This window comes from Neopelma chrysocephalum, unplaced genomic scaffold (assembly GCF_003984885.1).
Source record: "Neopelma chrysocephalum unplaced genomic scaffold, ASM398488v2 Primary Assembly neopelma1_66, whole genome shotgun sequence".
Classification (NCBI taxonomy): domain Eukaryota; kingdom Metazoa; phylum Chordata; class Aves; order Passeriformes; family Pipridae; genus Neopelma; species Neopelma chrysocephalum.
In genome coordinates, this window is record NW_020897725.1 from 4,725,985 (window position 1) to 4,747,599 (window position 21,615).

The 21,615-nt window shown below is 39.1% G+C and overlaps 2 protein-coding genes across 2 annotated transcripts in view; one reads left to right on the forward strand and one right to left on the reverse strand.

The window, feature by feature from the left end:
* Positions 1-18,600, forward strand: part of COL14A1 (collagen type XIV alpha 1 chain) — a 114,347-nt gene extending 95,747 nt beyond the window's left edge. The window contains exons 41-48 of the mRNA XM_027684470.1: positions 4,253-4,306; positions 5,202-5,273; positions 7,160-7,195; positions 7,624-7,690; positions 8,206-8,394; positions 15,240-15,317; positions 16,260-16,415; positions 17,774-18,600. Of these exons, the coding sequence (XP_027540271.1) occupies positions 4,253-4,306; positions 5,202-5,273; positions 7,160-7,195; positions 7,624-7,690; positions 8,206-8,394; positions 15,240-15,317; positions 16,260-16,415; positions 17,774-18,096 (975 nt within the window). The 3' untranslated portion in view covers positions 18,097-18,600. The remainder of the gene's footprint in view (positions 1-4,252; positions 4,307-5,201; positions 5,274-7,159; positions 7,196-7,623; positions 7,691-8,205; positions 8,395-15,239; positions 15,318-16,259; positions 16,416-17,773) is intronic.
* Positions 18,601-21,181: 2,581 nt separating this feature from the next.
* MRPL13 (mitochondrial ribosomal protein L13) overlaps positions 21,182-21,615 on the reverse strand; it is a 30,663-nt gene continuing 30,229 nt past the window's right edge. Inside the window, exon 7 of the mRNA XM_027684469.1 lies at positions 21,182-21,495. Within this exon, the coding sequence (XP_027540270.1) occupies positions 21,471-21,495 (25 nt within the window). The 3' untranslated portion in view covers positions 21,182-21,470. The remainder of the gene's footprint in view (positions 21,496-21,615) is intronic.

Here is a 21,615-nt window from a genome sequence, read left to right on the forward strand (position 1 = left end):
TGCTTTTAATGGGTGAAGATTCAAACCAATTATTTCACCGCAGTCTCTTTGAAGACCCAGCGCTTGAGAAAGGCACAATTTTGAAGGGCATAACTGCAGCAGCAAAGGGGAACCGGAAAATTCCTGAGAAGTTAATTGCCTTTTCATATAATGTTTCTTTTGTTGGGCTTCCTCCTGTTAGCCAAGGTGCCAAGCTGTTTTGCAACTATAACACTACTAGAACTGAGATTTTCTATGTTATTCTTAGCTTAGTTATCACTTCCTCTTTAGTATTTATTGATCATTTAAATATTTTAATTATAGTGATACCAGTGCTGTAAAATCCTTAAACAGATGGCTAAATCACAGTGATTTTAATGGGAGATATGCATGGGACTGGTATTTACTGGGAGATCTCTGAGAACTTTGCTGAACTGGGTATAATGTGGTATTAGACTCATGAAATCCCAGAATGAAGATTTTTTTTTCTTCCAGTTACTGGTAGTTGGAATCACTTCACTTTTACAGTTCTTTTTCTTTCCTTTTTTGATTTTGATTTCTAGTGTTCATACTTTCTGGTTTTATTTTTGAAATCAGTTGAGAAAAGAGTTTCTTTTTTCCCTTCTTAATGTTGTAATTCAACACTTAGTCTGTAAAGTTTCTTTTTGTATTTCTGGACTTCTGCTTTTTAGTCCCTGGTTTATTTGCTTTATCTTGCATTTTTAGTACCTCATCAAGAAATAGAACATCTTCCCTGTCAGTTTTGTGAATTCATACAAAGATCACTCTCATAAAGACATACCCGCCCTATGAAAAAAATGTGATAAAAGTACTGTGTGAAGCTTGACTCAGAGTAAAAAACCTACATTTTCTGATAATAAAGCAAACATTCTGAATATACATGATAATATTTTATACCTGTCTGGTAACTGGTTTAAATCTACATCTCAGGCTCCACACAAGGAACAGTCCCCTCCCCTCTTATCTGCTTCCACTTATAAAAGAGTGTCATAAAAGATTTTATAACATAGAAAATTATTTATTTTTATGTTATGGCTGGAACTGTGGTTCTTTGGTGTCCTCTCTTGCTGCCCCATATTTGTAGCTACCAGTATAGAGAGGTTTTACTAAAAAGAACAGATCATATTTCTCCATGGACACTCCCAAGCATTTCATGTTGAAAGATAGAGCTTCAATTGCACATGTGACACATTCTGCTTTTTCTGGGTCAGGTGGTCAGGGGTCCCGAGCTGCAAGGTTTTTTTAAAAGGCCCTACAGGAAACTTTCAATCCTGGGCTCAGTAGCTTCAGTTAAGTTTTTGCCAGTATCTAGTCCTACTGGAAAAATCACCTCTCCACAAGTCCCCCAAACAAATTCCAGGCTACTGAAAGCTCAGGAGTTTATAATGGTGTCAGCAGACTTGAGATTTTACACATGATGCCATTTGTATTTTGGCGAATAAAATCCCTTATAAAAATTCTGTCTGAGCTACACTGTTTCTCCATAATTTTTTTTTTCATACCATTAGCAAAGTATGTCTTGATTTGAGCTAACTTTCCAAGATAATATACATCTTGATCCTAGGTCATACATCAAAATCTGTACCATCCTGCTCTTGGACATGCAGCTACATGGGGGAGATTCAGTGGCTCTGTACAGAGTTATTTCTGTCCTGGATGTGACAGAGAGAAAATGCAGTTGTGCTATGTAATTCCTCTAGTCATTCCCATTGGAATAGAGATGGTTAAGCAAGGAGGAGAATTCAATAAATGGGAGATTAGATAATATCTTTAAGGCTTCAGTGCTCAGAATACATCTTTGTGAATTCCCACAGTGCTCTATTTTCTTCTACATTACACACACCAAAAATAATGAGAGAAAGAGCCAGAAGAAATACATTCCCAGTCTTCCTGCCAATTTCCTAGTACTTACTAATCTCTGTGCACTACTCACAAGTTCAGAATGAGTGTCAGATCCATTCTGACCATCAGATGGTCTGAGTAACATCATCTTCAAACCCTGCTGGCAGCACAAACAAGTGTCTTTAGTCTTTTACTTGCGTGAGAGAATAGGTATTGCCATACTCTTTCTTGAATCAGGCTTCACTTTGACTTCATTTACATATAGCAATTTTCACATCTAGCAAATACAGTAGGAGGTGATCTTCTGGAGGCAATACAGACACAATGCCAAGAGAAATAAACCTTAGGAGAATGGACAGGAGGTGATTCTTGAGCAGCCAACAGTAAAAACACTGCTCAGAATAAAGAAATTGTGAAATATATTCCAAGAAAATGTAATTTGATCATACTGTTAATTCTACTCTTTGACTGGGATGGGAGAAGGGAGGGACCTACAGCATTGTTTTTCTTTAAAAGTTTGTGGGAATCCACTCTAGATCCTGGAAGTCAGTGGAAAGCTCTATATTTCCCTACTCATAGTTAAATTATGCCCTTAAAAGAGTCCAAGCAGTTTTCATCCTGCTTTAGAACTGGTCAAAAATAAATGCAGATTTTACATATTTGCTTTAAAAAGTCAAACATGCTTGTAAATATGAAGGTATCGGCCTTCCTGAAGGTTTTACTGTTACAAAGAGAAGTCTAGCTTGCATTACCTTTAGGGGCTTCCATGTTATTGTGAAAATGTGAATAGCTGTCATTGAATTTTTCAAAACATTGTTCACAACTAAATGCTTCTTCCAGAGAATATTAGAAACCTTATTTTATAATTTTTAATGCATTTCAAAGTTCCTTCCTTATACCATTCTCTGTTTGCTCTAGCAATACCAGTTTTGGAGTCTGAACACACTTTCCTTGGCAAACATATTTGAGCTAGGCTTGCAACCTTTTTCTGTATATTTCTTAAAACTACTGTGATAAAGATACTACTGCTATCTTTATTTCAATGGTGCTTAGCTGTTACAGTTGCTTTAGTTCTTACTGTGATACAGGAGCTGCTTTGGTCCTTGCAGCTTCAGGAATCATCTGGCTACACTGTGAAATAGGAAAGTATTTCCTTATCAAGTCTAAGGATGCCTAGATGACATAATGTGAGTTGACTATGTGGCTTATTTTATCATCAAAACACCCTTCTGGTGGAATTTTAAAAAACCTTTCCAGGTACATGGCAGATAATATTCCCCAGGCAGTTTTTTATGCCATATGATTGCAGATATGAATAATAGTTTCTGAATTATGAAAAGCATAACACTAGTAGTTCATGCTGGAGTCGTTACTAAAACTGTGTCAGAAATAAAGATTCAGAAAAAGTACAAACCAAAAAAGCTCTCTGAGATACTGAGGCCTGGAATGTTCTTTACTCTATGTGTCAGCATAAACACTTTCAAACCTTTCAGCAATAAACCAAACACTTTTCAGCTTAAACTACCTTTCAAAGTGGTCTTGAATCAGAAACAAGACCATATTTTTCCTTTGTAGGGGCTGTAGTAATTAAAGAATTGCCTTATCACCAGGCTGGTCAGAAACACATGCTTTATAGCATAGGGATACAAAGTGTGCATATTGGTTAATTTGCAAGAATACTTTATTAATAGTGTATTTTCTTCTACATCTGGTCAGTCCTTTTTTTTTTTTCTGTGATTTGCTTGCTTTCCAGTTTCCAAGTTATCTTTAGTTTTTGGCTCCCATTTCTGGAAGCTCTGAGGCATGTTCATAATGTAAACCACATGAGCATTCCCGGTGCTTCCTGAATCAGGACCTCAGTGATAGTTAGTACATATGTACAGTATTGCTGGGCAGAGAGATCGACTCTCAGTTGCCATATTTCAGCACTTCATCAGTGGGACTGTGAATAGATGCAACCAGTGAGAACAGATGTAGAAACGTGACCTTGTGGTAGGGAGGTTTGACAGCAAACTCTCTCATTTGTCTCGCTACAGAAGCGTTCGAAGTGAAATTCACTCCGAGGTGAAAATGGCCAGTATGAAGAATTTTGCATTACTTCTTATTTCAAAAGTATTATGAGACTAGCTAGATTATTTTTTTTTAATATTGATGACAATATGGTTCCTTTTCAGAAATAAACCCTCCCCATGGCAAATAAGGGAATTTTTTTCCTAAGAAATCACTACCAACAGTTATTAATTAAAAACCCAAACAAAAACAACAAAAACCTCCCCAAACAAAAACCAAACCAACAAAGCAAAACAAAACAGAAGAACAAAAAGTAAATAATATCATCTAGATGAAACAGAACAGATTCATGAAGTACATATAAGAAGCTGATAAAATTGCCTTTATTTCTCTTTTATAGGGCCTTCCTGGCAAAGATGGACCCACAGGCCCACAAGGACCTCCTGGCCCAATGGTGAGTATTGCCCATGGAATTTGTTACTGTAAAAGTCAGCAGGATTTGGGGGGATTATAGGTCACACTGTTATCTAGGCTACAGTGGATAAACCAAGGCCAAGGGAAGTTAATTTTCTCATGACGCACAGAGTTGGCAGATAGCTGCTTGTCCCGTGTCATTTCTTTCCACTCTTACTTAGCTCCAGAAAAAATGTCTCCCATGGGAAGGAGAGAGGGTTATTCTGTCAATAGATTGATAGCTTGTTCTTAGGCAAGTAGCTGCACTATATAGAGGGAATGAATGTTCTTAACATTTCAAACAAGACTTTCTTTTTGTAAAAAATTCCAATTAGGACTCTTAGTTGAAGGGAAATGCCACGTTTTGCTTGGTCTGGAGGCTGGTGGTGAGCACAGGTGCTCTCACAGAGTAATCAAGGAAGACAGCAGAGTCCACATTCAGCCTTCAAAGTAAGATGTATGTTGCCTTCAGAATCAGTGTCAGCCTTCTCAGCTAGGGCAGCTAGGCAAAGTTAATGCCTTCTGGATAGATGTAAAATGTTACATGAAGCTGCTGATGGTATTGAGTTTTCTCCAAGCTATCCTGTGGTTTTTACAAAGAACATTCCAAGTCATGCCCCTTCAATACAGTATTAACATCACAGGATTTAGTGGTTCAGCAATTCCTTCCTGTTCCAGAAAGCAACTCACGTTATTTTTCTCAAGTGCTTTTCTCAGAGCTGTGCTTTTGGTGCTCTTTTTCCTGCAGCATGTACTTCTCAGTCCTCTCTCTCGGCATCTCCAGTCTTTGACTGACAGAACTGATTGTGTACTGGCTGCTTTGTGCACTTTTGCTCATCGAGATTCACGGATGTTGACTGTCATCACCACTATTTTCTTTCTCTTTTTCCATGCAGGGCATTCCTGGTGCTCCAGGTGTTCCAGGTATTACTGGAAGCCAGGGGCCACAAGGTGATGTTGGAGCTCCTGTGAGTAAAATTAATTAATATTTCTTTATCTCCTGTTGTGTATTAATTGGTTTCTGATCTTGGCTTCACTGTTTGACAGAACTCAATATTTATAGCTCATGATCTGTTTGCAGTTAGTGGCTAAATGAAACATCATATTGATCTTTGTTCATTCTTTGTAACTAAATTTATTTGTTGATCTTACATACAGTGTTTGGACTATAGGGATTATAGAGTCAAAACACAAAACACAGAACTTAAAAACATAATCATGTGAATTTGTAGTCTTTGTGTAATTACTTTCTCCTTTCTTTCATTTACACTTCTAGCAACTCTTGGGAAATTCAAGTATGCCATTTATTAACCTGAATATTTCCAAAATATTATTCTGATTTTCAAACTGTGAAAATATTGCATGAAAAAAACCCTGGCTTTTTTGGTTACTCTGTGTTCACATCAGAACAAATGACTAATGATCAGGGCTTTTTTTAGATTATTATTATAAATTTGACTATCAATTTCTTTGAGTGGAAAATTACATCCTCTATAACTGAAATTAGTATTAGGAACCTCCAATATTAAGTTTGTCTTTCAGATATTATTTTTTATTATTATCAAAACAACCCGGAACAAAACAGTTTGACTAGAAGAAAGGAATACAACTATTAAATGAGTGTGTAAATTATAGAAAAGACAATATTTATAGAGGACCTCTTTTTCCTCTGTAACAGTTCAGGTAATATTGTGTATTCATATTTAAACATTTGACGACTTGGTTAATTAGAAAGTCTGCTCAGGTTTTTTCCATATATCACAGTAAATGTTCTATTTAATTTTTAAAGACATCAGAATGGGGCAGTGTGTATTTATAACTCTATTTGTAGACTAGAAATTTCTTTTCAAAATCCAGTTTGGTTTGGAGATTTAGGCCAATGCAAGCATTTTTATTTGGTTAAGTGGAAATGAAATTAAATTGACTGATAATGTATAATATATAAGCAAAGATAATAACCTAATGCCCAGTTCTGCATAGTTTCTTCATGATATCATGAAATCTACTAAGGAGATTTGATGAGCTATGGAGTTTATTGCTATCAATATATAACATGTTGACTATTCGGTTCCTGTCCAAATACATGTTCCAGATATTGAACCAAATTTCCTAGAGTGTAGATATTCCTGTGAGTCATGTAAGAGCTCTGCTGTGTTAAGAAAAAACAGCTAGATGGGTGAAAAATTACTGAGCTTTCTCAAAGGGTAAAGTAATAAAAAAAGAGATCTTAGAAATAATCTTGCAGTCTTTGTATGAGTTTCTTCTTTCCCAGGATAGAATTAAGCTGTGCTTTAACCATGTATCAGTGAGCTGCTTACCTATTCAAGTAGACTTTTTCTTGCTACCCCAAAAAACTGCCATTGGTGAAGTTATAACTGCCCTAGTCAACTTGTTCCAATCCATAATGGTCCTTACCATCATTACAGTATTATATTATCTTTAATGTCATACTTAATTTTCTGTGCAGTTTAACCCCTTTGCTGACTCTGTTCATAGTGGATGAAGAGTTTCAGTGCAGTAAATGACAAATTTCAGACTGCTATTTTGTCATAATTAGACCAATTTCAGCCATGTGAAATGCATGCCTTCCCTTGCTGACATTTTAAACAAGTGAATTCAGTGTGTGACAAACACATGAGAAAGTAATTGTTCCCATGTAATTGCCAGAGGTGAACATTTTGTTGAGTACTGAAATGGAAGTGTATTTGTCAATGTCACATAACAGTGAAACCTTGTTTATAGTTTTTTTTCCCTCCCTTTACTGTGAATCTGCAAGGGAGACAATGTTTTAGGTGTTGAAAATTTTGAGCAGAACAAAATAAGAATTAATTTTTGGTATTGAATCTTTTCAAAGGGTCCTCCTGGAGCTAAGGGTGAAAGGGGTGAGCGGGTAAGTTCATGTTCACATTAGCCATGCTTTTTTTCCTGTCTGCCTTCTGTCTTATGAAAAGCTTTTTCCAACAATTTATGTTTCTCTGTGTTTACAGGCACAATAGTTTTCTCTTTTCAGTCAAGAAAACTTTCCTTCTTTTCCAGACTTGGTCTTATATATAGCTACATTCATGTTTTGAAGGCAAGAAGTATGAGGCATCAAGCATGTCTCCAAATCTCTCATTAGGGTTATCTTCTCAGACCTTGGCTTACTGGCTAAAACAGTAATGGGAACCAGCGAAATCCCAAAATTTCTTTGGCTTTTTTTTCCTCATCTGTGAGGATATATCTCTCAGCAATGATAAATGTCTTTCATTGCTCTAAGTGCTTTCAACACAGAACTGATGCAACAAACTGTTTTATGACACTGCTGCTGTTGTTATCCAGGGCGACCTCCAGTCCCAAGCAATGGTTCGTGCTGTTGCTCGTCAAGTGTGTGAACAGCTCATCCAGGGTAAGTACATCCATAGTTCATATGCTTCTATCTCCAGAATGGATTTTTCCTGCCACCATTACTTACAAATACGATGCTTTTCAAAGTATCTAAGGGGATCTGTTTGTTTTAGGCTAGACAGTCAGGATTTATGTTCCAATTAGATTTATGTTCAACTGGATTTATAGCCAAGTAGAGCTGATTAGCATCAGCCATCTAAGAAAAGCCAGAATTGTCTCCAATCTATTATAGTCCACAGAAGCTTCTGCTGTAACCAATTTTAAATTTTTATAGACATAAAATACAAAAAAAACCCCAAACCCTTACCAAAGTAAAGAAATAAAATTCCACACAATAGTTTTTTCACTTTCTGTGTACTCCCTAAACCACTGTTTCTCCACCAACAAGCACACAACTTCATGCACATAATATCAAAGTATGACAAACCACAGCCTTGAGAACTTGCCAATGTTCAAACTTTGCTGAACCAGATTTTACACTGCAACTTGAAAATTATGACATTTTTTTCCTGACAGGTCATATGGCAAGATATAACTCAATTCTGAACCAGATTCCAAGCCAGTCTGTCTCAACACGAACCATCGCAGGACCTCCTGGTGAGCCAGGTCGGCCAGGAGCTCCAGGGCCACAGGGTGAACAAGGATCACCAGGCATGCAAGGGTTTCCAGGAAGCCCTGGTCAACCTGGAAGACCAGGAGAAAGAGGTAGGCTTCATACTTCACACATACAAAGTTATACCTCCTTTTCCTGATACATTCTGATGGCTTTTGTCTCCTGTCTAAATCAAAGCAACAATTTTCTCACTAGTTGGTTGGTGAGTTTAACACAGACCATAATGAAAGCTCTGTAGAATCTCTGTCATGAAGGTCATGCAGGCTTTGCTGAGTGTGATTTGGCAGGATCAAACAGAGGTTTAATGTTTAAACTGCTGAAGATTGGTGGGACCTAACTGTGCACATCATGCTTTCATTTTAGTAGGACTCTGAAGTGAGCTGAATCTCTAAATATATCAGCAAAGGAGCTACTGAAGAAGGTCAAATGCAAAACTGACAGGTGCATGTTGGGGAAAGATTGAGCTTTTCTGATAACGTGAAATATGTCAGTCTAGAAATTTCTGACTCACAATTGTCTGAATGGAGCAAGGTTGATAAGGAAAAGAAAAAAATTCCTAGTTTATGGAAATGGTGAAGTCAGAGAGAAGTAATACGCTTAACATTTACAAGAATTCTCTTCTGTATTCTTATGTGTAGGCTAGATTCCCTTCTCCTTTCCTCCACCAGCATTGTCTAATAAAGAAACAAGCTCCATGTTTGATTTACTCTCTCTCTGTGCAACCCTGGCAATCTTTGGTGTCCCCGAGTAGCACTAACCTCACAGAGGTAATACTGAGTAGATCTAAAATTGTGAAAGTGCTTTGAAGACCATGACATGAGGAGATGTCCAGAAACCCAAGAGACATATGTGATATTCAAAAGCAGTGAATTGGTGTTGCTGTTACAAAATCTGCTATCTAGCATTTTAAAAATTAATTGCTATGAAGACTGTGCAGTTCAGGAACAGTTCAGTTCAGGAGCTTAATAGTTCCAGTTCACAGTAGCCATGATGCTCACAGTTAAAACATTGTTTTGAAAAGAAAGTCTTTGAGTGAACCTGTGAGTCTTGCCCTCAAGACTATAATTCCAATAATTTTTTGAAAAAAAAAAGAGTCAAGGTTTCAGGTACTGGCCCCTCAGTCATGCCTGCCTGCTCCAGCTGAGCAGAATCCAGAAAGAAGGAGGAATGAGACAAGTAGAAAAAAAGATTGGAAGAGAAAGCAAGTGAGGAACTGACTTTAAAAAGGGTGACCTGGAGAGACTGAATGCAGATTTCAGGGTATATAATAATACTAGCATATATCAAATGGCTTCTTGGGATTAGATTGTTTAAGCTAGGACTTTGGGAATGGGAGAACCAAAATACCAAGCTACAAAAAAGAAAACCTGTCCAGCGTTTTCCATTGTATTTGTTGTGCTGAGGCCCAGACACACATTGTACTACTATGAAATCACAGAGTGTTTAGATACAGTCATTTAAATGAAATAGGATGTGGGTTAACTCATTGCTGATAATGTCTGAGAAGCAGCATTGGCAACAGAGTGAGCACAGATAGAGTAAAAACACATTGAAAAAGAGTATTTATTACTCTTTTCTTCTCTATATAGATAACTGATGTTAGAAGGGACTGATTTTGGCAGGTAGTGCTTGTGGGGAGTTTCATAATTAGAGAGCAAGTTCTGTTCAAGCATCCTTCAGAATTACAGTCAGCCAGCCAGAGCTCTGCAGATTTTCATGAAATGTGATGCCAAATATTGGGAGTGTTTTACAATACTTACAGCTTAAAATGAGATGGTTTAAAGAATCAAGAATCCACGTGTAAACTTAAAAGACAAAATAATTGGCTGGTTTATTTGGAGTGAAAATGGGATTTTAGTTCATGTAACTGGAGCCTTAAACGGAATCTGGAAGAAAGAGGAAGGAGCTCCTTCAGAAAGTAGGCAAAAGTATAGCATAATTTATTAGTCCTCAGGGATTTAATTTCTTCAGAAGCAACTGAATCTTTATTCTGATGTGTGTTTGATATAGTAGCACTTTATTTAGCAGGAAGATACCTTTTGCTACAGACCTTTGGGATATTTTGGAATCTGTTTCTAAGGAATTTCTCTAAGCTCACCCCAAAATGCAAAAATGAAAATTAAAAATTGTTGTAACCAGATTCATGCTTGTGGAGAATGACTGGAAGTTTTTCGTGCATTCTCAATTATCACTTGATTCCTAATTACATATGATATAGGGAAAGAACAGACCAAAATTACTCTTCTTCTGTATGGAAGGGTTTTTAAATTTCCAATAACTACAGAGAAGAGAGTAAATGGAGTCAGACCCCATCCTTGGTGTGTTCTGAAGCATTTTTTGCATTTAACTTGTTTGGCAAACACAATGTATAGTCCTGTCCTGAAGATCTCCAGCCAACCAGTTGGAAGTCTTTATGAACAATGTGTTTCTTTTCACTGATGTCATCAACATTTTGGTTGTATATGAAGTCAATTTAATGTTCAAGACCAATGCCAGATCAGCAACTCTGAAAGTCAGGCTCCACCTTTAAGTTCAGAAAATGCACTGCTGCAGAGTGTACTGAGAAGTCATTGGCATTAGAAGGAAATAACAACTGCTTATTTACTTGTGTTGCTTTTTTCCCTCAAATTATTGGGATTGCTGCAAGAACGTGTTACTGGCTCTGAGCTGAGTGGCAAGGTGTTGGTAGAGTAGGAAGAGAAAAAGTGGGACAGGAGGAGAGATGGTTCTTCCTGCTCACCTCTCCTGCCTACGACCCGTTCAATCCCAGCCTGTAAGAAAGGGGCCCTTCGGAAAGCAGTGTGTGGGACTGGTCAGGAGTCCTGCACCAAAGAGAGCTTTACTGGAATATGTCAGCAGTGAGAGACACCAGTGAGCTTTCCTGCTAACTTGCCTGGCCAATAGCTTCTTTTCCCTTGTTTACCTTGTCGCTCTGCCAAGCATTAATCAGATGTTTTGGAAAGAGACTGGGATTCAGAGAGTATTTTGGAGTTCTGTTTGAAACCTCCACTTGAACTTCTAGGTCCAGGATGTCCCATTCTTGGATGTGTTCTCTCGCTAATAAAGCACTGAGCTGGTCCTTCCAAGAAAGACCACTGCAGGGAGAAAGGACAAGTCATTTCTCCTGACAGATTCAGTTCTCAGTGCCTGTTGCCAGCTGAGAGGCCACATTGTATTACCAGGCCCCTACAGTACATGTTCCCAGATAAATTACTAGAATTTTGCTCTCTTCCTTATTTGCATAAATACATAAAACCCCAAACCCAAACGCTAATTATTCACATCAACTCATCTCTATTTTAATTTTAATTTCTGTTTTAATCTCTATTTTAACTAGTTCACAGCACTGGTTTCTATTTTCATTTCAGCTAGTTCAAATATCTTTTGTTTTGATTTAATGTTTATGAACTGGGACTTAACTAGTAGCTGGCTTCTGAGTGCCCAGGAACTAGATGAAACTGCAAAATAATATAAAATCCCCACGGATTCAGCACGCTTTTTTCTTTTTTTTTTTTGGTTTCAATTATTTTTGTAATAGATGGGTAGTTTTCTCAACTTCGAAGAAAAATGGAAAAGCCCTAGTAAAAATTATTCTGAGGTACTGTTAGCTTTCAGATGCTGTGAAAGTGCAGTTCTTTTACTACTGGGTGGACTTCGGCTCTTATGTGGCCTGAAGTGACGCATAAAACTTATGGCTACTCACCCCATCCCACTATGATTAAAGTACAATAAATACCTAAGCTGTCACTGGGAAAGTCACTGTTCTCAAGCACAGTTTGATCAGTATTTACTTCCTGGCTTCATATGAAAGAGTCAGTTAAACATGTGTTATCAAAAGACACATGTTTACAGCTGTGATGGCAAAATTCCAGTGGAATTAAATGGAACTCTTGCCAGTTGAGTCAATTAAATATTTTTATTTCCAATTTTAGCTTCATCTGGATTAAAAAAGAAAAAAAATTACAACCCCGTGTTATTATACACTATGGTCACAGCTGAACATCTTTAAAAGTGGACATTTTTGGTAGCAGTTTAATTTTTTTAATTGCAATATTCTCCTCTCAGGAGAATTGCAGTTCTCCTTGCAGGACAGTATTCACTTAAAGACAAAATTAGATAAGCCATACCTGAGATTTCCTTTTGGTGCAGGAACCATGGAAATTTAATTTTCTTTGCTAGAGAATGTGTTCATGAGTTTGGCTGTGTTTTTAATAACTGATGCTATCAGAGTTATCTTTAGAGGAGTGTTGGAAATAATTGATTTCAGTTGCTTGTGATCTCCACAGGGCTGAACCAAAGCCATTGCTTAGTTTGGACGGGGACAAGACATGAAAACGTGGTTAATGGGAAGGGGGAAAGACAATTTGAAGGTATTGCTGAAGTATGTCCAGCGCACAAATTAGAAAGCAGTTCCTGGGATCTGAAGGATCAAATGACAAGCTTTGATACCCACTTTCATCCCTGGGGGTGATTAATCATTGCAGTAAACCCACATGGAGAGTGATGGCTTGTCTGGTTGGCTTTCTGTAAGCCGTGCTCTAATGACAGCAAAGGTGACTTGCGTGAATTTTGAATGTTCCGTCATTTATTAGGAGCAAACCAAGAGGTCTGTGAGTCTGTTAAGTCCATTAGGGAAGCCCTTAGAGTGCTCGATTTTTAACTCATGAGCATTTTGCCTTAGGAACAGGATATTCTTGCTTCAGTGTTTATGTTCTCTTTAACTTGGATAAACTTTACTGAAAATTAAACTAAAAGAGGCCTAAGGTAGACTTTTATCTTGGCCTTCAGTGTTTGCTTAAGATCTTGATATCCATGTGATTTCAAAGAAGGTTTGTCCTGCACAAGAGCTTCATCACTTGTTCCATCCAGAATGAACATTTTATTCTTAGCCTGAGTAGATTTGTTCCATGTTTAGCATTTCTTACTGCCATTTTATTCTGTGAACATCACATGTGGGTATGTGGTTTCGTGTGTGTTAAGAATAATAATTGAGTGCCTGGAAGGCTGTGATTTGAAAACATTGTGGCCATTGTCTTTGAAGTCACCAAGTAATGTTATCATACAGTAGGATAAGCAGTGGTCGTTGTAATAAACATCTGTGTAGATTCCAGGGGGTTGTCATGTGCCAGTCTTCTTATAAAAAAAAGGCAATTCACATATACAGACTTTGCCTTTTGCAAATTGCAAGCCTTTCCTTACAGGTCTTGAGTGGTAAGAGATAATTTGGATACATTCACCTTGTTACAAGGCCTGCAGCACAAGTAGAGCATTGCAACACATGAGTTTCTCCATATGTTTGAAGCAAGACAGGGCTAAGCAAATTTTAGGTATCTGGAAAAAAACACCCCTCCCCTCCAAATTCTGCAATTGAAGGAAATAAAAGGCATAAAAGGCAAACAAGAAATACCTTAACTATGCTAGGACAGTAGCAAAGAGCCTTGTAGAGGTAAGACAAAAGCTCATCGTGATTTGGTTGAAAATTTTGTGCTCAGTGTGGAGTTACTGGTTGCAGAGGTGTGGCCTGTGTTTTCTACCTGGTTGGGTCACATGATGTGTTGCCCTCCGGTTCCACAGAACACTCAGAACTCCTCAGCAGATACCGAATCCCCTGCAGTTCAGCAGACTCTTATTTGATAAACTTCATGTGAGCAATTCTGTGCCAGTGATGGGTTTTAATTACAATTTTTTCCCCACTTAGACTTTGTATTTACTTACTTGCTTCCATCAGACATTAGCTCATGAAGATAAAAAAAATCCTCTATGACTCCTTGAAATAATGAGGTATTCTCCAGCTGCTTTGCCCTAAAAGGTAGCAGTTACCTGAGCAGAGGGGAAGGAAAGAATCAGCTGAAATTGTAGATACTGCTCCTTCCAGGGCAGCAGCTGTTTTCTCTCTGGTTTGTGTTGATGAAGGTGCCCTATATTGGCTTTGACTCTGAAACTGAGTAAGCTGTGAAGCAGGGAGAGCAATTACCAGTGCTGGGAGGAAGGTCGGGGAAAAAGGGGGAGAAGTCCCACAAACCAGCCTGGGTTTGGTGTCTATGAACTATCCAAATCAAACACAGACTTTATGAGAGTTTCCAAGTCATCAGTGGAAACTCAGGGTCTGGAATTTATAGTTTTGACACCTACTATAGTTTGACACTGCTTATTGTGATGGCTGCATATAGAAAGTGTTTTTATAGGATGCCATAGTGGTAGCACAGAAGGAGATGGAAAGCTGGAAGAAGGCACTGCTTTCTCTGAATTACTAGATTTGTGACCTCCATGAATCAGACCCAAGGATAGAAATTTAGTGCCGTGAGCAAGTGCAGGAACACAACTCACTGGCTGTGCATATTGGAACATCGGAGTTTTATGACTGGGAAACACTTGGATTGGGCTTTATTTGTGGGGGACAGATTTTGGATGAAACTCCTTTCTTTGTGTTTCAAGAAAATTCTGCCATAACCCACTACAACTCTCACCATGTGTGTGTAGAACTATCTTGTGCTGAACCACTCTTCAGCAGGTGAATGTTTGAAGAAAAATTGGCTGTAGAATTAAAAATTTTACTTTTCTGGGCCACACAGTAATTTATAAACAGCTTTGAGGCTCTGAGGATTCTTCTGACTTACAGTCGTTGCACCTTACCATAGACCAGAGGCAGCTTTCCAGCAGGAAGTGCAGCCTGGAAACTGGCCGATGCCTCTGCATACCACCTCCATGAAACCACCATGGCAGCAGGAATGTTTAAGACCTCAGGAATGACATGTTTCCCTTGAGAGGCTGTCAGGGAAGGGATGGAAAAAGAACCAAATAATTTTTAATTTTCACCTCCTTCCTTCTCTACCATCTGGTTTTAGATGAAAAATAACATATGGAACTATAATCCTGGTTAACTAATAAACACTGCCCACACTTTTGATCAAAGTGTGACCGAATACTATTTCCTTAGGTTTACCAGGTGAGAAAGGAGAAAAAGGCAATCCAGGTGTTGGAACACAAGGACCCCGAGGCCCACCAGGATCTACAGGTAAAGCTACATTTGAAGCATCTGCATTAGACCACTCTGACCCAAGTGCAAAGCAACTCAGACTGGCTCTGTCTTTGGTTTCTAAGGCTCAAGCAGCAGAAGAGTCAGCAGTTCAGGCACCTTAACTGTCATAATCTTCTTTGTATGTAATATGATGTTGTGATGTGCCACATGATGGTGTTGTCAGTCACACAAGTAGTTTCCTTTTCCCTATAATAAACTGCTTCTCCAAACCCAACTTTTTAATTTTTTTTAAGTATTATTTTTAGATATGGGGTCTTGAAGGGGAAGAAGGTAGTCTGGACTAATTGCATTTGTTTTCTCATTGACTCAAGGTCATACCTAAGTGTGAGTTGACAGAAAAATGTATAGTAATTAAGCACATTAATCACAGGGATTTATATTTAGCTCCTGAAAAAGTAGAGGGGTGATATCCAGGTCCTGTTGAAACAGGAGTAAAATTGCATTGACTTAATTAGGATATTCTGGCCATGAGAGCACTGGTATCAAGGCACAGCATTACCCAGAAACTGTATGGAAAGGGAGTGGGGGAAATCAACAGCTGCGCAGGCATCCAGGGCTGTCCCTCCCCCACGAAACTGCCTTTCTGGAAGTTTGATGCTTGGTGAAACATTTGCTTTAGTATAAATTTCTGGCTAAAAGCTGGCAAGGAAGATGAAGCAGCGGCCAGAGAAGGAGGCTCATCAGGAGCAGGTCTCCTCTTGGGCTGCTGCTTAGCCTTTTTGCCAGAGGCTGCAGTCTTTCCCTCAGCTTGCCCAGGGGAGTCAGAGCCAGGATGCCCAGCTGCTCTGCTCAGGCTGTCTCTTGGAAGTGTTTGTAGCACACTCAGTGCCATGTTTTCCAGGCCAAGGAAAGTGGCCTCAAATCCCTGCTTTCATGAAAGACACTACTCAGATGTTTCATCTCCCCCTTTTTATGCAGGACCTCCAGGAGAAAGTCGAACTGGCAGCCCAGGACCGCCAGGATCACCAGGCCCACGAGGTCCCCCTGGTCACATGGGACCCCCAGGCTCACAGGGTCCTTCTGGTCCCCCTGGGTACTGTGATCCGTCCTCCTGCGCTGGTTATGGCATGGGAGGTGAGTAGTCAGGAGCTGGGGCAGCTGCTGTCTGCACAGGCGAGGGTGGCATTTTCTAACAGCCAAAGTAAGATGGAGGCTACTGGTGAACCCTGTGCTAAAATGTGGCAGCTCCCTAAAAACCTGCGTGTCCAGTGTGGCTGTACTTTGTGGGACTGCAGCACAAAGAGAAGGTGACCCCAGCACAGTGACCAAAGGAAGTCCACCATCTGATCCCGGCCTGTAAAACAGATCCTGCCTAGTGGGTTATGTCCTGTACATGTTTGTGTAGTTGTATAAGCCTGCTCCATCTCAGTGGTCTCTGTGTTGAACCCCCACCATGTAATGTTTGTGACAGCAGAATTTTTTACATTTGTAGTTTCTCAAACGTGTTGCTGAACTTCCCCTTCCGTGTGCCTCTGAGTGGCATGAGAGCATGACCCTTACTAAAACCATAGTAGTGTAACCTGGCACAGGGATGCACGTGTCCATCATTAACCAGTGAAAGCCATCTGGAAAAATGATTCTTTCTACGTCTTCTCTGTATCCTGCTTTCCCCTCTCATTTATAGCACGGAGAGGCCATAGGAGGAAGTTAACACAATTACCAACAATTATGTCACCCAAACTAAAACTGAAATTTATTAGTAAAGCACTAGTCCCTACAGATGTTACACATAAAGCATATTTGTTTGATGTTTACAGTTTAATCTGCCCTGAGCTGATTTGTATGTTTTACTTACCTGAATGTTTTTGTTGTCATCTCTTCCTATCCTTTTCTCCTCACTTCCCCTCCCTGTTGTTCATTTCCTGTTTTAAGGCCCAATCCCTTACAATGGCTACCAATCCAGAAGGTGAAAGGCTCATTCTGGTTCAGGTCTCATTGGGCTGAAGGTCAGAGATGGATGCTGAACTGCTCTGTGCTTTCCAGCAACGATATTGACTACCACTAATGAACTTACAGCTGCTGTACATGCACTTGGCTTCCTGGCACTGCTAAAAATTATTGGCTGACCCACTTTTGCCTGTTAATCATGTATTCTAGCCCACAATTGGAATAGGCTAAAGCAGGCAGAGTGTGCAATGTATAATGAGCACAGTATTTCAACTGGACATTTGACAAATTCTGGTGGTGGTTTCCAACTAACTTGGCTGTCTGTTGGTGGGTTTCCAATTGCTCCAGCTTATTAATTTTGTTAAATTGTTCCTTTATGTGAATAAAAGATGTGTATTTAAAGATTATATATATATATATACACTCACACACAATATAGAAATATATCTATATATAAAATGTCAATTTCCTAATGAATGCTTTAATTTTCTACTCCCCTTCTCCTGTGTTAACCATATGAATACTCTTGGTGGTGGTGGGTTAAGGTGGATACGGTGAGCCAACTGATCAAGACATCCCAGTAGTGCAGTTGCCACATAACTCCTACCAAATCTATGACCCTGAGGACCTTTATGATGGTGAGCAACAGCCGTACATAGTTCACGGGTCCTACCCCTTACCATCCCCATACTCCCAGTCCTATCCATCACCTCATCTTGCTCAACCAGAATTTACTCCTGTTCAAGAAGAGATGGAAGCCGTTGAACTGAGATCCCCAGGAATCAGTCGCTTCGCAAGGAGGATAGCCAAAAGGAGCGCCAAGACTCCAGCACGCACAAAGGCAAATGGAAAAAAACCCTCTCAATGAACTATTTAAAAAAGGGGAACATTTTATGTGCATCTGTTTGGCCTTTTGTCCAGGTGCCTCACCTTTCACGGAAGATGTTTACAGGCTCTTATGTTAAAGGAGAAAAAAGTGTACATGACTGGTTGACACAACAAATAATGGTAATTATCTTGCATGCCAGAAGCTTAGTTGTTAGTGGGTTGGTGCTAGATGATGACAAAAGGTCACTTGTAGATCTTTCTCTGGAGTACTGTTCCGTTCACTATTCAAACTGTATAAAAACACGCGTCCAGCTAGTTGGTGTATGTAGAACCATCCAGAAAAGTTAATGTTTTGTTATCAGTTTTTTCCTAGTTGATTATGTTCTGTTGGTTTTGGATTAATTGCTTTACTAGCAGAGTAACCCGACTAAATTCACTGGAGAACAATCATAATCAGGTTTCCTTGAACCCAGCTTATTACCCTTTTGCAAAGAATTCATACGTTAACAGGCTGTTGTTTTTTCTAACTCACATGATATAAATACACAAGAATGTTCTGTGGGAGCACACTGATAATTTATTGTGAACCTCTTTAATTTCTGTTTTGTATGCAAATAAAAGTGGCAGGCTTTTGTACGGTAATCCTGTATTCATTTGATTTTTAACTCTGAATAGTTGCATTAGATTAGGGGACAGATTGCAATGAGAAAGAAATACATTCCCCTTTTTCAACACTTTTGGGCAACAGTTTTATTTTAAAGGGTGTAGGCACTTAGTATAAACATTATTTAGCCTTATTTTTAAAATTATGTATGGACAAATGTATAGAGTAACTGTGAGATGAGCTGGTTGTACCATCTGTGGAGGTGAGATTTCACATATTGACAAGCCAAAGTCAAAAGACTGGTAGGTGTAGTTGGGATGGCAACTTGGATCAGCTAATGAAGAGAGGAAGGAAAAATGCCAACCCAATCACTTGAGCACAGAGCAATTCCTTATCTACAAATAAACAAGATAAGTTATAAAGTGACTCAATAAACAGTTTTGAACAGCACAGGAGACTAAGCATCAAAGCAAGACTTAGCTCAAAATGGCCATTTAAGCTGAAAGCACGGGTTTGGGACACTTCTAATTCAGCCTCATACAGAGATGGAGAGACTGGTCTGTGCATCCCAGGGCTGTCTTCCTGCTCATCCCTGCATGCAGGAGGTCTCTCCATTCTCAGTTAAGAAAAACTTGTCAGGTTTCACCTCTGGCCACCACCAGCAGCTCCCTTAGTTCACCAGGAGGAAGATAACAGGTATCTTTACTGTGTAATCTCCAGTTATCTCACCTAGAATTCAACCTCATTAGTAACACACACCATTTGTACACGTGACTAACCATGGGCAAGCTCTGCCTGGGGGCTGGATACCTTTGTAGGCTGTGCTTGTTTTCCCATAATTTCTTTTATCCCTAACTCCCGCTACTTTCTTGGAGAAAGGTGATAAAAGTTGATGGAATGTGAGCTGAATGTTATTTCCTTACCTGCACTTCCATTTAAAGTAGAATGTGGTAGAAAACTATAATGCAGTTGATCGACTTCATCCTTCAGCAGCTCAGCCCTGGTTTACAGAACACTGAGGCCCCAAGTGAGCACAGCTCTCTGCACACATGTGCAGGGAGAGCCTGGCACACACTGCTGACATTCAGAAAGATATTATTACATCTAAATACAGGTAATGCCTGTGCCACAGGATTATTTCCCTGCTGGCACTTGGCTGTGAACACCCACATTAATTTACCCCAAATGTGAACTCCCTGTGCCCTCCCTGGCTGGCACACTCCTGCCCATGTGTTGTACTGTCTGGAGTGTTCCCCGAGACATGGTGGGTGACCTTCAGGTCCTGTGGAAGTGACTGAGAAGGTCACTGATGGAAAATCAGCCTTCAAGCAATTCTGCCTGTGTTGTCTCAGAAAGACTTTGAGCCTCTTGTTAATTTAACTATATCTAAAATGCCATTTACTGGCACCCCACTGACCAGAAAGCTTCTGGTATCATTGGTCATACAGTCACTAGCTGGGCATACCTTGGTAATAATAAGTAACTAACTGGTGGGCACTACCAACTTATAAAAGTATTGTTCAGGATTTGTATGTTTGCCAAAAAAAGTAAAACACAGACAGTTAAGATTTCTTCCAAAATCCAGTCTCTGAATAATCAAGAGTGTCTCGTGTTTTTTCCAGACCACCTAAGAAACTGAAGTTGCTGACTGGAGTATTCAGCACATGATGAACAGCTGATGCCACCCATACCTTACCAATAAACCCTCTGTACTGTGTCCTTGAACAGAAAAGAGCATTTACTGCAACCTAGTGCTTTTAAAAATACTTTCACTTGTTAACGAAATGTTACTGACTTGGAAATGCTGGCTGCATATTCACGGGGTAGAAATGTTTCCTGGGATAAGCCCACCTGAATGCCAAAGAAATGCCTGATACCAAACCATTATTTCATGTAATGAAATATGATTATAAACAAACCAATGTTTTTCTTCCCATATGATGCTTGTATAAAACAAATATAGAAAACTCAAATTCTCCTCACCAAATATTGCCAAATTTTGCAGGTAACATATCAGCATTTTCTACAACATGAAAACAACAGGTGCTTCACTTATTTACACAACAGATTTGGCTTGAGGGTTTTCCATGCAGAAAAGCAGTAAGGAATTTCAGGGAAGTGGCTTGCAAAAGCAAAGTAATTTTTAAGACTTTTTTGCATCATTCAACACCTAAGTTCAGTTTCCTCACTTGGTTTTCATAATAAAAATGTTGCTGCTTTGTTCTGTAATATGTTCTTTAAAGTAAGTAATCATGTTCCTGTGGCTTGAATCAAAATCAGATTTGTGCTTAAGGGTGGAAAAAAGGAAGAGTATCTCCCTGTAATCCACCTTTACTGCCAGTTATTTCAACAAGCTCTTCAGTGAAATCAGCTACGCTGGGTCAAAGCTTGAGGATGAAAAACCATGGCTGGTGACCAAAATTATTGACTGCTCTTGCTGCACAGAATTCAAGTTTTGCAGCTTTTAGAGTGAGATATTTCATTTTAGCAATCAATGTACTGTTTCTATGAGATGCAAATATTCATTAAAAAGGTATCAATTCTTTAATAATAGTATTGAACCAAATGTCACTAATAAATACCAGATTATACAATGCAGAGTACAGGTGGTATTAACAAGATAATATCTATTTTTATCTGTTTCAAATACAATCATTTTCATAATCTTGCCAAATCAAGTTTGCTAACAGCTGTTAGAAACATTCAGTATAGAAGAGTTGACTGAGATGCACAGATGCTTCCATGTTAGAAGACTTTTCTTTCAAGGAGGAGAGACACCCCTGATGGCACTTCTTCTCCACTTATGGCTATTACTTCCATCGAAAATCTTTAGGTCTGGAAAAAAAAAAAAAAGGGTTTTAAGAAATCTGTGGCACTACAGTGGCTTTGCTTGAAGGCTGCAGTAGCAGCCAGGCCTAGTTTTATTTCCTTATTCTGGTGCTTGAAGTTTTTTTG